Genomic DNA, 14244 nt, shown 5'->3' with positions numbered 1-14244 from the left:
ATATTGCATGTCTATATTATATAATATTTATATACGTAAGATGTCTAAGTATGAAAAAATAAAATAGGTCAACTTTTGAAAGCACGGACACCTTTTCCAAAGGCTCCTAGCTGTGGTCTTGATATAATTTCTTCCTGCCTCGTTCTATGCACAAATGATTGTTAAGGACAAATGCTTTGATAATACTGCTCAGCACACGACGTTCTCAAAAATCTACCTTCTGCAAATGGTGCCCGGTGTATGCTTCTGGGCCCCTGTCCACGCACCCACCCCAGTGGCCACAGTGTTGACGAGAAGCTGGGGGAAGAGCAAACGCTAACCAACACGTAGCATCTGTGTCACCATTCACAACATTTGGAGGTGAAGCAATGACTCTCTGATCTGTCTGGACAAGAAATGGGGAGCCCAGGAGCCCCTGCTAACCTCAAACACAAGCCCAAAGAGAGTGGTTCTCGGGCATAGGATGACAGAACGTATAGGGTCCAGAGGAGAATCTCCCCAAATGGACGGGTACATGGAGAGATGAGGTATCAGGGAAAAGATGCCTGGGTTCACAGCCAGGACCCAGCCACGGCTTGATAAAGATGCACGAGCCAGCCCTGCTCAGTGGGAAGCCTGCTTCTCCCTCTCCCACTCCCCTGCTTGTGTTCCCTCTCTCGCTGTGTCTCTCCCTGTAAAATAAATAAATAAAATCTTAAAAAAAAAAAAAAAAAGATGCACGAGCCAGGCTCTGAGCCCCAGTGTCCTCACCTCTGAAGGGGGGTCTGGCATCCGCCTACACTGGAGGATGCCCTGGGGCTCAGTGGCCACACCCATCCTAGACTGGTGGCTGGTGGTACCGTTGTGGGTGATGCCGGGATTTTGGTGAGAAGCGCCTCCCTGTTTCCAGGACCCTGGTGTCCCCAGCAACCTGGCCTGTACGTCTAGACCCCTGCTGGCTGCCTTGTGAGGTCACGATCACCAAAAGGAACTAGCAACCACTACCCTCATGACATTTCTCCCTGACGCGAAGCCATGGAAACTCCAGCGGTGTTCCAAGCCGAGAGCAAACACGTTGCCATCCTTGTGTGAAGTCCAGCCAACGTCCAGCAAATTCGGCAAAGACATGTCGTTGCTGGATTTCAATCCTGGGTTCTTCCATAATGGAGACCCTCGGGGAATGAGAAAATGGTTTGAGGGAAACAGATACTTACTGAAAGTTATGATTTGGGCTGTGTGTTGGACCTAAAAAGGAAAAAAAAAAGACAGGTTATTAATACTTCACAATTTGGAATCAAACGTTTTTCCAATGCCACCAATGGTAAAGGCGGCCACAGCCCAGTGTGCTCATTTGTGGGGAGCCATCCTCTGGCCAGGCTCTGCTGTTGCCCAAGATTATAGGCCAGGGATGGCGAAAACCACAAAATGTGGAAGGGGCACGCTCTCTGTTTATGCAGAAACGTTTGGAGGTATTTTTCTTGCTCTCTCCTCATCTAACCTTGATTCACAAGATCGATATCCCAGCTGGGGCCCGAATGGTCTGGAGCCTGTGTGGCCGGGCTGGGACAGCTCGGGGACCATCTCGCCACGGGGATGAGAGAAGACGCGTGGCTCCCTGTGGCCACCTGTGCCGAGCGTGTGCGCGGGGCACCGTCACCGCGCCCTACTCCAGCCCTTGGTCCCGGCGGGGCCCAGGCCTCTGTGCACAGCAGCTGCCTGTCTCCCTCAGCGCGGCTGGCCTCTCCGGGGAGCCACCCCCTGACACGCGACCGTCCCCCTCTGCCTCGAAGCTCACCTTTGCGTCTGGGGTTATTTTCTTCACTGCAGGTCTCCAGACCGCTCCACGTGTGCCTATTTTCTTTTATAACTAGTAAATGGGGAACAGGGTAAGCCAGGAGCTCGTGCACAATGCGAGAGGCCTCAGGGAATGGTTTTAGTGGTTTCCCTTCTGCGGCCTTGTGCGTGTTCACTTTCAAAGTGCACACTGATCTCCTGTTCTGGGGCCGGGAGCGTTGCCATGTGCTAACCGCACACCCGGGCAGCCCCAACTCACCGAGCCGCACAAACAGGACGCCGGTGGCGGTGATGGTCTTCACGCCGTTGGTAGCCACGCACTGGTAGTAGCCGGTGTCTGTCGTGTCCAGATCTTGGATTCGCAGCCGGGAACCGTATTCTGTCTTGCGGATGATGACGCGCCGCGGCTCCTGCACCACGGGGGCATCGTTCTTCAGCCACCGCACCGTGGGGGTGGGGTTTCCGGCCACCTTGCAGTGCAGAATGGCTGTCTGGCCTTGGACTATGGTGATGTTGTTCACTGGCTCCAGAAAGTTCAGAAAGTAGCCTGCAGAGGAGAGTGGTCACAGAACAAAGCCGAGTGAGGGCTGGAAGAAGGGGCTGCCTGGCGCGCCTCCTGTGACCTGCACTGGTGGTACTGAAGTTCTAGAATGTTCTGAGAACACTGAATTAGCAAACCACTGCTCCTGGGGAAATCCGGAGTTAGGTTCCTTTGGGCCTCTGGTCCCAGTATTTTCATCAATCATGCCATAATCTCATTTTACGTGTGTTTCTGTTTGAAGACACCCTATTAATATGTATTGTTGATGCACTGACATTGAACTCACAGCCAGCACTGCTGCTAATGCACACCTGAAGGAAGCTTATCTAACGTGTGTTTTCTCCATAAGACACATCACAGCATTCTGGTGCTTAGGAAGGCCAGACTGCACTTCAGCACCATCATTGGGAGGATTTAAAACAGGAAAGTCACCAACAAAAGGCAAAAAATCCCAAAACAAAAAAAAAAAAAGCAAAAAACCTAGGACTATATAGACCACAGAAAGGACACTTGTTTACAGTATGAGCTGGAACAGGTAGGCAGGTGTCGTCTTGCGGGGCCTCAGCGAGCAACATGTGCATCGGGCAATTCTAAATTTCCACGGCTCGGGGCAGGTCTGTGAATGACCACACAATGGCACACAAAGTCCCGATTTTGGGGTTACAGGTACACTTTAGACAGTAGGGAGCTCGAAAATATGGAACCCCAAAGTGAGGACCAACTGTGTTTCTCTTTGCAAGCACTAGATCTAAATCTAATCTCACTGATTCATGATGTGATTCACGCTCGGAAAGGCCATCCTCCCTCCTGCTGCACCACCAAGTAGAAGCCTCAGGAAGGAAAACTTCATCGCAAAACAGACACATCCTCAAAAATGAGCTAATCCCTGGGCTGGTGAGAACAAGGATGTCAAGGCTGAGGGCTGCTGAAGGCTCTGTCCTGCTGCACGTGGGCAAGAGCAGGAAGAAGCTGTGCAGGGCTCCACGCTGGAGGTGAGCACGGCCTGGAAGGACCTGGAATACAGAGCCAGGGGGGCTGGAGCGTGGGGCTCAGTCCAACCAGGGGTGGGGACTCTCTGCTGGTGACACAGGCCATGGGGAACAAGGGGAAGTGAAACAGATGGCAGAGGAGAGCGGTATGTGGTGTGTGGTATGTGGGGGTGATGTGGTGTGCGTACTCGTGATGTGGTGTGTGTGAGGACTGTACGTATGTGTGTGGTTTATGTGTGTGTATGTGTGTGGTGTGCATCTCTGATATGTGTGTGCGGTACGTATGCGGTGCGTGAGATGTGGGTGTGATGCGGTGTATTTGTGGTGTGTAGTGTGATGTGTGTGTGATGCATGTGTGAGTGTGTGTACATGCGTGGTGTAGATCAAGAGCTGGGAGACTATGCTGTTAAGATAAACACACATGCTAAAATTCCATAACACACACACAAAACCTAAGGCTAGACAGATTAGACAACCAACCATGCGGAGATGGACTCACTTCAGACAAAAGGAAGATAATAGAGCAATAGCAAACTGACCATAAATTATATTCATGTTCTGAATCTTTTGGCTTGATTTCTGGTAGGTTCCTACCCTCTTTGAAAAAAATGAAATTGAAAGATGGCACATATCTGTTATTACGGTCTTCACTAAATGGAAAACTACAGGGTTTCCGGTGGACCCTTGAGGTACGTTTTACAGGCTGGGGGATGGTCCCTAGATGCTGGGTGACCGGAGGCAGCAAACGGGATGGGAGGCTGTGGATTTTAAGAGGGAGGGATGGTTTTTCCTGACAAGGGAGAGTGGCCAGATGGCTGTCTGAGAGGGGTCATTAATTAGCACTAATCATTATTACCCACATCATTAGATTCTACCCTGATTCTCTCCTAGCCAACCCTTTTCTCAGTGCACTAAATTAACTTATGGAAGAGAATTCTTGTGGATGACCCAAAGCTGTAATGTGAGAGACATGTCGATGACATCCCTCTGGAACCAAGTAGGGTGATGTTCCGGATGTACATTCTTCATGAACTCAATTGCACAAACTTGACTTGGGAAGACCTGGTTCCTACAGCTCCCAGCCTAGACCCTGCGTCTTTGAACACAAAATCCAATCTGATTTGAGAGTTTGAAGTGGTTACTTTGACATAATCTCAGTCACAGATGACAGTACACTCACCATTTCACTGTGCTCTAGCCAGAGCCCAAATGAATCAGAGGGTTTCACAGGAAGCACTTTCAAGTTGCTTACTGTTCAAATGCTTCATCAAGGTTTTCATAACACGAACACATAGTGGGACAAATAAAAGGGTCAACAAATTGTAATGTAAAATAGCCAATGGCACATTAAAAGTACAACGATCTCTTCCTGGCCTAAGCTGAGTTAGAATTCTCATCGCCACACTGATGACAGTTCCTCAAAGACATGTGACAAAACATAGCTTCCCGCAGACACAGGCAACAGCTTCGTGTAAAGGCTGAACATGCGGGTCTGCGTCTCCGAGCTGACCAGCAAACATCTAGAAGGGGCAGGCCTGGGGGTTCTGGGGGCCAGGACATGATGGTCACTGACTCTCTCATCCCCTCCCCTTGCAGGACTGGCTTGACAGGGGCTCTACCACTGTCCCCTCCACTTTGAGGACATCTGCATACATCAACTTGGGGCAGCTCCACAGTTGGCTAACTCTCCTGAAAGACAGAGGAGGAGCCTCCTCAACATGGAAACATTTATCTAGAAAGGGCAAGAAGGGGGGTTAGAAGTCGGAGAAGAAAGTTAAGGGGACCGTTCCTTTTGTACAACCGAGGAGACCTGAGGAGAAGCCAGCCAGTAATTATTGCCCAATTACTGCAAACAGACCCAGGATCTGTTTCTTCTCCAGAACATCTTTTTTACATCGAATGGATATGGAAACATGGAATTCTTCTTCATCATACTTGTCGAAGGCTTCTCCTACATCCTTGATTGACAAACTGGTAAGCGTTAGACCTAGTCTTTCCGTGTTCCCTGTTCTCCTGCCTCCTCTGCCCTCTTCATGGACACGAAGAGGCTGGTGGAAACCCCACCCCACCAGGAGGACACTGTGAAACCATCTACCGGAGTCAGAACTAGGCTTAATTCAGAGACAGCGCCAGTATTTCTCTGTTAGATGCTTTTGTCGTCCTCGTTACCATGGCCTGAAGCAATGCACGTGTGCTGGAATCAAGCACCTTACACCATTGATTTAATCATTAAAGCACTCTTGGCTCTGTTTATATGAAATAATCCAGAACCGGTCAATCTATAGAAACAGAAAGCAGACTAATGGTTGCCAGAGGCCGGGGGAGGGGAAATTAGGGAGGGACTCTTGGTGGGCATGGGGTCTCCCTTTGGGGGGCTGAAAATGTTTGGAACCAGAGCCTGCGGATGGTTACACAACATTACATGTGTAGTCCTGGGTCAGAATATGCCCCTGAAGAGGGACGAGGGACATGTTCATGAACAAGGTGAGAGCAGGCGGACAAACCAGGTAAAAGTGGAGGGGGGGTGGGGTTGGTGGAAGTATCAGGTGGGGAGAGGGGCCACTCTGTTGAAAGCATCCTTCCCTGAGTACTGAAAACCTCCCTCAGCTTTGCTCAGATCCTGGAATAAGGCCTCCACCATTTCTTCTGAGCCTGAGGTGTCCAATTTTCCCAGATCACCTTCACTCTCAACAGATGAACACTCACCCATGAAGCCGAACCCTCCTCCGCCTGCAGAAAACAAAGGAGAATCTAGCGCAGTAATCTAGTCCCCACATGGAGTTCTTACTAATTTTTCTGGATCCTACCCCATCTAAACCAGCAGGCGTCACGTCTGTCTTCACAGTGGAGCCACCTGGGAGCTTATGAAAAAGACCACCTGCACCTCCACGGCAATCAAGACCCAGGAGGAGTCTGAGCAATGGCATTTGTCAAAAGCTCTAGGTATGTAGCTGGGGCCAAGAACATCTGCTTTAAATTGCTGAGGACAAAACAACAATAACATACAACAATAGAAACAGACACTATAGTTTCAGTGAACCCAACCCATCCGAGAACGAACTTAGAGCAGGCCAGAAACAGCCCCAAGATGAAGTATCACTGGAGGAGAACATCAGGACTGGAAAGAATGTGCCCATACCTCCAGCACCAATCCCTGGAGAGTCTAGATGCAATGGCGTATGAAAGCCTGGTCCAGCTGGACATGGACAGGGCAGAATCTCCATGGGTGACGCCCATGTCCCAACCTAGGTCTTGAATCTACCTCCTTCATGCTCTACTGGAAGCTCAGAGACCAGAACCACAGGTAGATAACATGGTAACTTCATAAACTTATAGTGCCCTCCCTGTATGAGTGATTGAAACTCAGTCTTTGGGAAGAGATTAGGAAGATGTATAATGGGGAATGGCTGAAATCCACAATATCAATACTTCTGAAATTTTCTCTACTCTTCCCACACTCACCCTGACTGGAAGGGGGTAGGGGGTCCCTTACCCTTCCTAATACACACCCAGTTGGTCCCTCATCGTCCAGTCGACCAGAACACCCAGTCCTCAGATCTTTGCTGTTTCTCCAGGGTCAAGTCTTTGTCAAAAAGTCATGTCCATATAGGGTGATCCCTTGGCTGCCCGATCCAAAACAGCCTCTATTCATTTCTAACCTCACTCCCCACATCACTGATCTTGGCCTGTTGTTATGGCAGTGTCACATTTGTTAAATTACAATAACTGAGAGAAGTCTGGACATGAAGAATAACAAATGTTGGGACACCTGGGTGGCTCAGTCAGTTGGGCATCTGACTCTTTATTTCAGCTCATGATCTCAAGATCGTGAGATCAAGCCCTTCATAGGACTCCACACTGGGTGGGGAGTCTGCTTGAGGTACTCTCTCTCCCTCTGCCCCTCCCCCAATGCATGCACGCTCTCTCAAAAAAAAAAAAGAAAAAGAAAAAAGAAAAGAAACAATAACAAATGTTACTTTTGGAAGCATGTTTCTCAATTTTATGGCTACTTCTTATCCAGACTCAATTTAGAATCATCCTGATAACTGATTTAAAAATTGGGATGTGGATGGAGAGAGGCTGCATTTATAGATGGTTTGTATAAAACTGCCCTCTTGACAATATGGAGAAAGCATGGTCTACGTCTCTATCTCAGACATTCTCACCTATTCAGGAAAGCTTTGTCATTTTCTTCGTAGGGACCTTCACATGTATTTTTAGGTAATTAGTGTTAGTAATTAGTAATTAGTAACTGGTATCCTATAATTCTCCTTACTATGAGAGAATTGTTTTATTTCTAAGTGGTTTAAAGAAGGCTTATTTATAGGACAACTTCTGGATTTCTACATATCGCACTAATTTCTTCTTGCTGCTATAACAAATTAACACAGACTTAGTAGCGTGAACCAACACAAATTTATTATCTTACAGTTCTGGAGGTCAGAAGTCCTAACATCAAGGTAACAGCAGGGCTGTGTTCTTCTGGAGGCTCTGAGAGTCTCTGTCCTTGCATTTGCAGCTTCTGGAGGCCACACATGCCCTGGCTGGTGGCACCCACCTCCCCTGCATTCAGCCCCACCTCTGCCTCCATCACTATGTCTCCAGCTAGTGACCCTGACCCTCCTGCCTCCCTCTTATAAAGACCTCTGAGATTACACTGGGCCCACCTGGATCATCCAGGATCATTTCCCATCTCAAAATCGTTAACTTAATCCCATCTTCAAAGTCCCCGCACCATGAAAGGTGACACGTTCAGAGGTTCCTTGGACATCTTTGGAAGGTCAATATTCTGTCCACCATGTATATTTTTCCTTTACCTTGACACTTTACTGAACTATCTTCTTAAATAGTTCCTGAGCTGACTATCTTGGATTTTCTATGCAGATATCTTCTTCAAATAGCAATAGAGTGGCCTTTTTGTTTTTAAAATTCATTCGGCTCACGTATGTTTTTACTTAATTGTTTTTGTTCAATATCAGTTCTTCTCAACAATTTTAAATACTGATATGGTGCAAACATACAAAAATACAAATAGAAATATAATAGATACCAGTGTACACATCAATATTTTATGCTAACATTTTACCATATTTGACTTAGAACACTTTTATTTTTATTTTTATTTTTTAAAGATTTTATTTATTTATTTGACAGAGAGAGACACAGCAAGAGAGGGAACACAAGCAGGGGGAGTGGGAGAGGGAGAAGCAGGCTTCCCTCTGAGCAGGGAGCCCGATGCGGGGCTCGATCCCAGGACCCTGGGATCATGACCTGAGCCGAAGGCAGACGCTTAACGACCGAGCCACCCAGGTGCCCCTTGACTTAGAATACTTTTTTTAAAATGAAACATTCTAGGATGCAAAGAAAATCCACACTTCCCTATTTCTCCCTCCCTCTCCTGAGAACTGGTATGCACTATCCCAATGCACATTTCTATTGTTTTATATTTTTAGAAATTTTCCCTGAAAGATCATCTTTGCTAGTTTTTTTTTTTCCACTCAAAAATCAGCTTGGGATTTATCTTTGTTGATGTTCATTTATTTTAATGATCGTATAATATTTCACTGTGCAAACACACCATGATTTCTTTATCTTTTTCCCAGTTGAGGGGCAATAAGCTATACCCACATTTTCTTCCCCACATTTTTGCTAGTGTTTAATGACTACCTGTATACATGTCTCATCTTGCACACACACAAGAATATCTCGAGAGCATCCACCTGGATGCAGAAGTGATGTCACAGGGCCTTAAAATCTCTTGTTCATCTAAGTCTCAAGAGTGCCTGAAACCATGTGTGCTCACTATCAATATCAGTGAAACTGTTTCCTCCAAAACTATGTCAGCATTTTGTGTTTAAGGGCTTAAAAATGTTTGCCAATCTTGGCAAACATTTCATGGACCTGAAATAGTGCTGTTTCACTTTGCATCTTAAGAATTTGGAGTGTCTTGAAGGTTTGCCAACCACTGGGCTCTCCTTCTGCAGCTGTCTGTTCAAAATCTTTACACTGTTGCTCTTTTTCTAACTTGTGCAGTTAATGAATTTTCTTTTTCTCATACATGCTTTCAGTGTGCAAATTCCCTTCAACTTTTTCTCTAGCCAACTAGCAAATTATTTAATCTCCATAAGGTTGGCCAGACCCAAATATCTTGTAACTTACATTATACTTTTTCCCTTTTAGGTACAAGTTTATTAAAAGTGTTCTTAACTGCACTGTTGTCACAGAACATGGTCTAGGTGATGATGATTCTTTGATACCACAGAGATTTGTTTTACAGGCTAGCACAGAGATAATACTTATAGTAAATGTTGCACATTTTATTGGTAAGAATGTGTTTTCTCAGGGAGTCTGGGTGGCTCAGTCAGTTAAGCAACTGCCTTTGGCTCAGGTCACGATCCTGGGGTCCTCGGATCGAGCCCGACATCGGGCTCCTTGCTCAGTGGGGAGCCTGCCTCTCCCTTTCTCTTTGGCCCTCCGCTTGTGCTTGCTCTCTCTCTCAAATGAATACATTTTTTAAAATCTTTAAAAAAAAAGAATTTGTTTCTCTAACTGCTCAGTGCAGGGGTTTATATATTCCCAGTAGATTAAACTCGTCAAGTTTTTCAAACTTTTAATATGCTTATCTATTACCTTTCAATGGCACGTGTGTTCACTGATTCTGTATTTGTCAGACAACTATTAATAATTCTGTCAAGTTGTGTTTATGGATTGGAAACTATGTTGCTGGGTGCCCAAACTTCAGTCTTTAGATCACTGTTTAAGGCTTTTGTCTAAAAGAACATTTTATCTGACATTGAGGTAGCTACCAAGGGTACTTTGGTCTTAAACACTGTATTTAAAAATTTTTTTAAGATTTTATTTATTTATTTGACAGAGAGAGACAGCGAGAGAGGGAACACAAGCAGGGGGAGTGGGAGAGAGAGAAGCAGGCTTCCCGCTGAGCAGGGAGCCCGAAGTGGGGCTCGATCCCAGGACCCTGGGACCATGACCTGAGCTGAAGACAGACGCTTAACAACTGAGCCACCTAGGCACCCCTGTATTTTTAATTTTTGAAATCATTTTTATGATTAAATTTTAGAGATGAATCTTGCAAACAACGTTTAATAATTTAACATGCTAATTGATGTGTCTATATGTGTGAACTATGAGTTTTTTAACTGGCAAGTTTCATCTTTAATGTTTTCATTTTGTATTTTATTCTTCATTTCATTTTAATCCTCCTTTCCTGTTTTCTACTCAATTTCTTTCTTTATTCTCCATTTTTCCCTTACTGATTTATTGGCCTGTAAATGCTTCCCTTAGAGAAGAGCAGGTTACTTAGGTGTTTTCTCATCCTGAATCGCATTTGCTCTTTGGGTAAAGGACTGAGTGAGTTTGTAAACACCCTCAGTCTTGGTCTAAGGCTAACCTATGACTTTCACACTTGGTGACAGTTTAGCTGGGTATGGAATTCTAGACTGGTGATTACACTGCCATCTTCTGGCTTCTGTGTCTACTGCGGCAAGTCAGGCTAGTTCTTACTCCTTTGTGGGTAATCTGACCTTCCCCTCATAGGCTACTTTTCATATTTCCCCTCTGTCTTTGCCATTCCCATGTATCTCTAGCTGTGAATTGATTTGTACATAGCCTTAATGGGCCTCGGTACCATTCCCAATTCCATCAATTCTGTAAAATTCTCCACCAATACCTCATTGTTTCTCTATTCCCCTTTATCTCCCCTCTGAAATCTTCCAGATAGATGCTGAACTTTCTCCTGCATGTGGTTCCCCAGTATGCTTTACTGCTTTTATATTCCCTATCCCTTTTTAATCTCTAGCTGTGCACCATCTGCTCCTTGACCTGCCCATCAAGTTTCTCATTTCTCTGACTACCTTTTTTAATTTCTAGAAGGTCTGTTTGGTTTTCAAACTCACCACTGCCTTTTCTTCCTTTATCTTTAATCCCTCTGGCTTCCTTGTTTACTAGCTCACCACTCATCCCAAGCCTCTCCAAGTGTGCTTTGTAATTTTCCACTGTAGGGCTGGTTTTTCTGTGGGAACCCCTTGAGGACTGAGTTCCTTCAACAGGCAGTGCCAAATTTTCATGTTAACTCTTGGGCCCGAGATTCCCCCACAACATTCCCATCATGTAAACTGGGTTTCCTGAGGTGTGGGTCTTAGTCTGATTTCTCATGGTGGCAGCTTCTATGCTTGCACCCTTGAGCCAAGGTTCAGGCAAGGACTGTAGTCCCTAGGTCTCCTAGCTTGCTGCCAAAGGCTTACCTACCACACTTAGTTCTCTGGACCCCACGAATTCCTTCTGGTTTGATGCTGAAACACAAGGCTACTGCTACAGCTGAGCCTTGCAGAACAGTTTCTGTAGCAGGATGATCGTTCAGAGGCCCTTATTTAGGGTACAAGAAATGTAAATTCTTTCATTTTCCGGAAGGCAAATTTGATATTTGTTGCAACTCTTATTTCTCCTGATTGAAGGAAATGTAATACCTCTGATTCCAAGTGAAATCAGTAACACTAAAGCACTTATTTATTCACATGATCTCAGCATTTTCCCAATCCTGGATATTCTCTCTAGTGTAGCATTTATGTTTGGGGGCTCTTCCAGCATCAGTGCGTTGGAGGATTTGATGCATCTGCAGAAGCCCATTGCCCATCCCCAGCTTTTGCCAAGGTGCCCATGACTTACTGGTGTTCCTTCTACTCTGGAGCCCATGGATACACCCAAAGCCACGTAGGGACACCATCTTACATCGCTGGGGAGCCCATGTCATAAGCTCATGATACCTGCAGAACACAACTCTTTGTCTCATATAAACTAAATCATGGGGACGTTCTCCAAGGCTGCTAACAGAGTGGGACCACCTCAGGTGGATCCTGCCTGGCAGCCCAAGGCTGTCACAATGCTGCTTCCTCCCTATTCCTGGCTCCTGGGCATTTCTCCATCTCTCTCTCTCTGCAAGTTCATCAAAGCATTTACATCTTTTGCCAATTTTTATGGAGCACTTGTATGTAGTTTAAGTGGGAGGGTGGCCAAGTTTGTTTGGTCCACCACTGTAGCCATCATTAATTCTTTGGAGGCCAAAATGAAAGCCAGAAAGAAAGTTCTCTCAAGACGAAGCACAGCGTTGCTCTGGCCCTTGGCTTTATTCACAGGCACCATTTTAACTCCTGGCTTCATTTCCCTTTTGTGCAAAATATGGGGTTTGTACTAACTTTCACTAAGCTCTCTTCTAGCTCACAAAGCTCCCTTTAGGGCCACCCCAAACTTCTCCAGACACGACTGAACAGCCCAAGTGGGGCGGGACACAGACGACTGAGAATCTGGCTAACTTGGATCGGTCGGCACCCTACAGTGTTAGAGGGAGAACAGAAGTCTTCCCTTTTAATTAGCCAAGAAGGTTCCTCCTGCTGCACAGCAGGGTGATTTTAACAACGATGCTAATGGACTCCGTGGCCCTGTTGCCCGGGCCAGCTCTCTGCTCACCCCTGACTCTGGACAGCGGCACTCAGTCCAAGCATGAAAACACACCGAAGGCAGAGGTAACAGGAGAACCCCTCACCATGGGACACCACTCCTGCCTCGCAGTCAGATCAGTGATTAATGATTTTTTTTTTTTTTTTTAAATCCCAGCTGACCGTCCACATGTTCACCAACTTGGTCAAATTACTTAGGTGTCTGAGGAGCTGCTTGTTTACCAGGTCAGACTGACTGGTCTGGGAAGGAGATAAGGAAAGCCATATGCACTAGGGGTCACAAGGTCACAGGGCTTTGACTGGTGGGAGATAAAACAGACAACCTGCCTGGCAGGGCAGGTGAGGAGGAGACCCAGAGAGCCGCAGAGAGAACATAAAGCTGCTCTTCTCTGGGGGAAGCATTTACAGGCCAATAAATCAGCCGGGAGCAGGGGCAGTGGGTCACTCCCGCCCGGACGCTCCTGCTGAGCTGTCTAGTGGTCTGCACAGAACCGGCTGCAGCGGCGTGGGGTGGACACGTGGAGGAGCCACAGGGGCAGGTCAGGGGGATGCGAGGTTGGCAACGATGCGCATCCGAGGACATGGGAACAAAGGAGCAAAGGGGATTTGAGGCCCTGAGGAAGAAGTACATGTGAGTGTTTGCACGTTCAGAGGAGGGTGCCCGTCCTGTCGTGCAGTGAGCGGTGGCCCCAGCCACATGGGTTGGAGCCTAATCCCTGGAACCTGTGAATGTGCCCTTATGCGAAAATAGGGTCACGGCAGATGTAATCACGTTAAGGTGAGGTCCCATGGGTGGGTCCTCGTCCAATGGCTCGTGTCCCTATCGGAAGAGGGACACAGATGCACAGAGAAGAGCAGGTGACAACAGAGATGGAGAAGGGAGAAATGCGGCCACGAGCCAAGGAAGTCCACGCACGGTGGGCGTCTGACCTCCAGACCCGGGAGAAGGTAGATTTCTGTGCTTTGAGGCACCTAATCTGTGGTCCTTGGGCATGACAGCCCTCGGAAGCTACAGCAGAGGGGTAGGGGACGGAGGAAGGAAGGAGCCGGCCGACAAGCCGACACCTCCACACAAGGCGACGCCAGCAGCCTCACAAAGGGGCAGGGGCACGAACACACGTGCACAAGGCAAGCCGACCCAGACCCAGGAAAACAGATGCAGACCTGGACAAACTCGGAGAGAAATAAGTCCAAAGAGCAGGCGGAGGGGAGCACATGGGAGCTGGTGCACGCGGCCGTCAGGCGGAGAGATCCAGACAGCAGAAGCACACACGCGCGTGCGCACACACACACAGATGTTAAGACAAGCCCATACGGACAAGCCCATTGCACTGTGGTTGCCAAACCCGATGATCTAAGGAAGAAGGGCCTTCCTCAGCACCGTGGCGGCCAGCTGCAGCGACTCCTTCATGGCCAAAGGGCAGGTGGCCAGAGGCGACCCCTGCAAGGACAGGGGGCCGGGATGGGGGGC

At 47.3% G+C, this 14244-nt stretch overlaps 1 protein-coding gene across 2 annotated transcripts in view; it reads right to left on the bottom strand.

The window, feature by feature from the left end:
• The window catches only part of ROR2 (receptor tyrosine kinase like orphan receptor 2), a 192946-nt gene that overhangs the window by 28374 nt on the left and 150328 nt on the right, over positions 1–14244 (bottom strand). For both annotated transcript variants that reach the window (XR_012374060.1, XM_073878181.1), the window contains exons 3-4: positions 2033–2320; positions 1194–1224 (exon numbers count right to left, since the gene is read on the bottom strand). Coding sequence is in view for 1 of the 2 variants with exons in the window: in XM_073878181.1 (XP_073734282.1) it covers positions 1194–1224; positions 2033–2320 (319 nt within the window). In the remaining variant the exon portion in view is untranslated. The remainder of the gene's footprint in view (positions 1–1193; positions 1225–2032; positions 2321–14244) is intronic.

The sequence above is a fragment of the Callorhinus ursinus genome, unplaced genomic scaffold (assembly GCF_003265705.2).
Source record: "Callorhinus ursinus isolate GAN/ISIS: 27379988/994484 unplaced genomic scaffold, GSC_fseal_2.0 scaffold28, whole genome shotgun sequence".
NCBI lineage: Eukaryota > Metazoa > Chordata > Mammalia > Carnivora > Otariidae > Callorhinus > Callorhinus ursinus.
The sequence above is the reverse complement of the archived record's forward strand: the minus strand, read 5'-3'. Positions and strand labels throughout refer to the sequence as shown.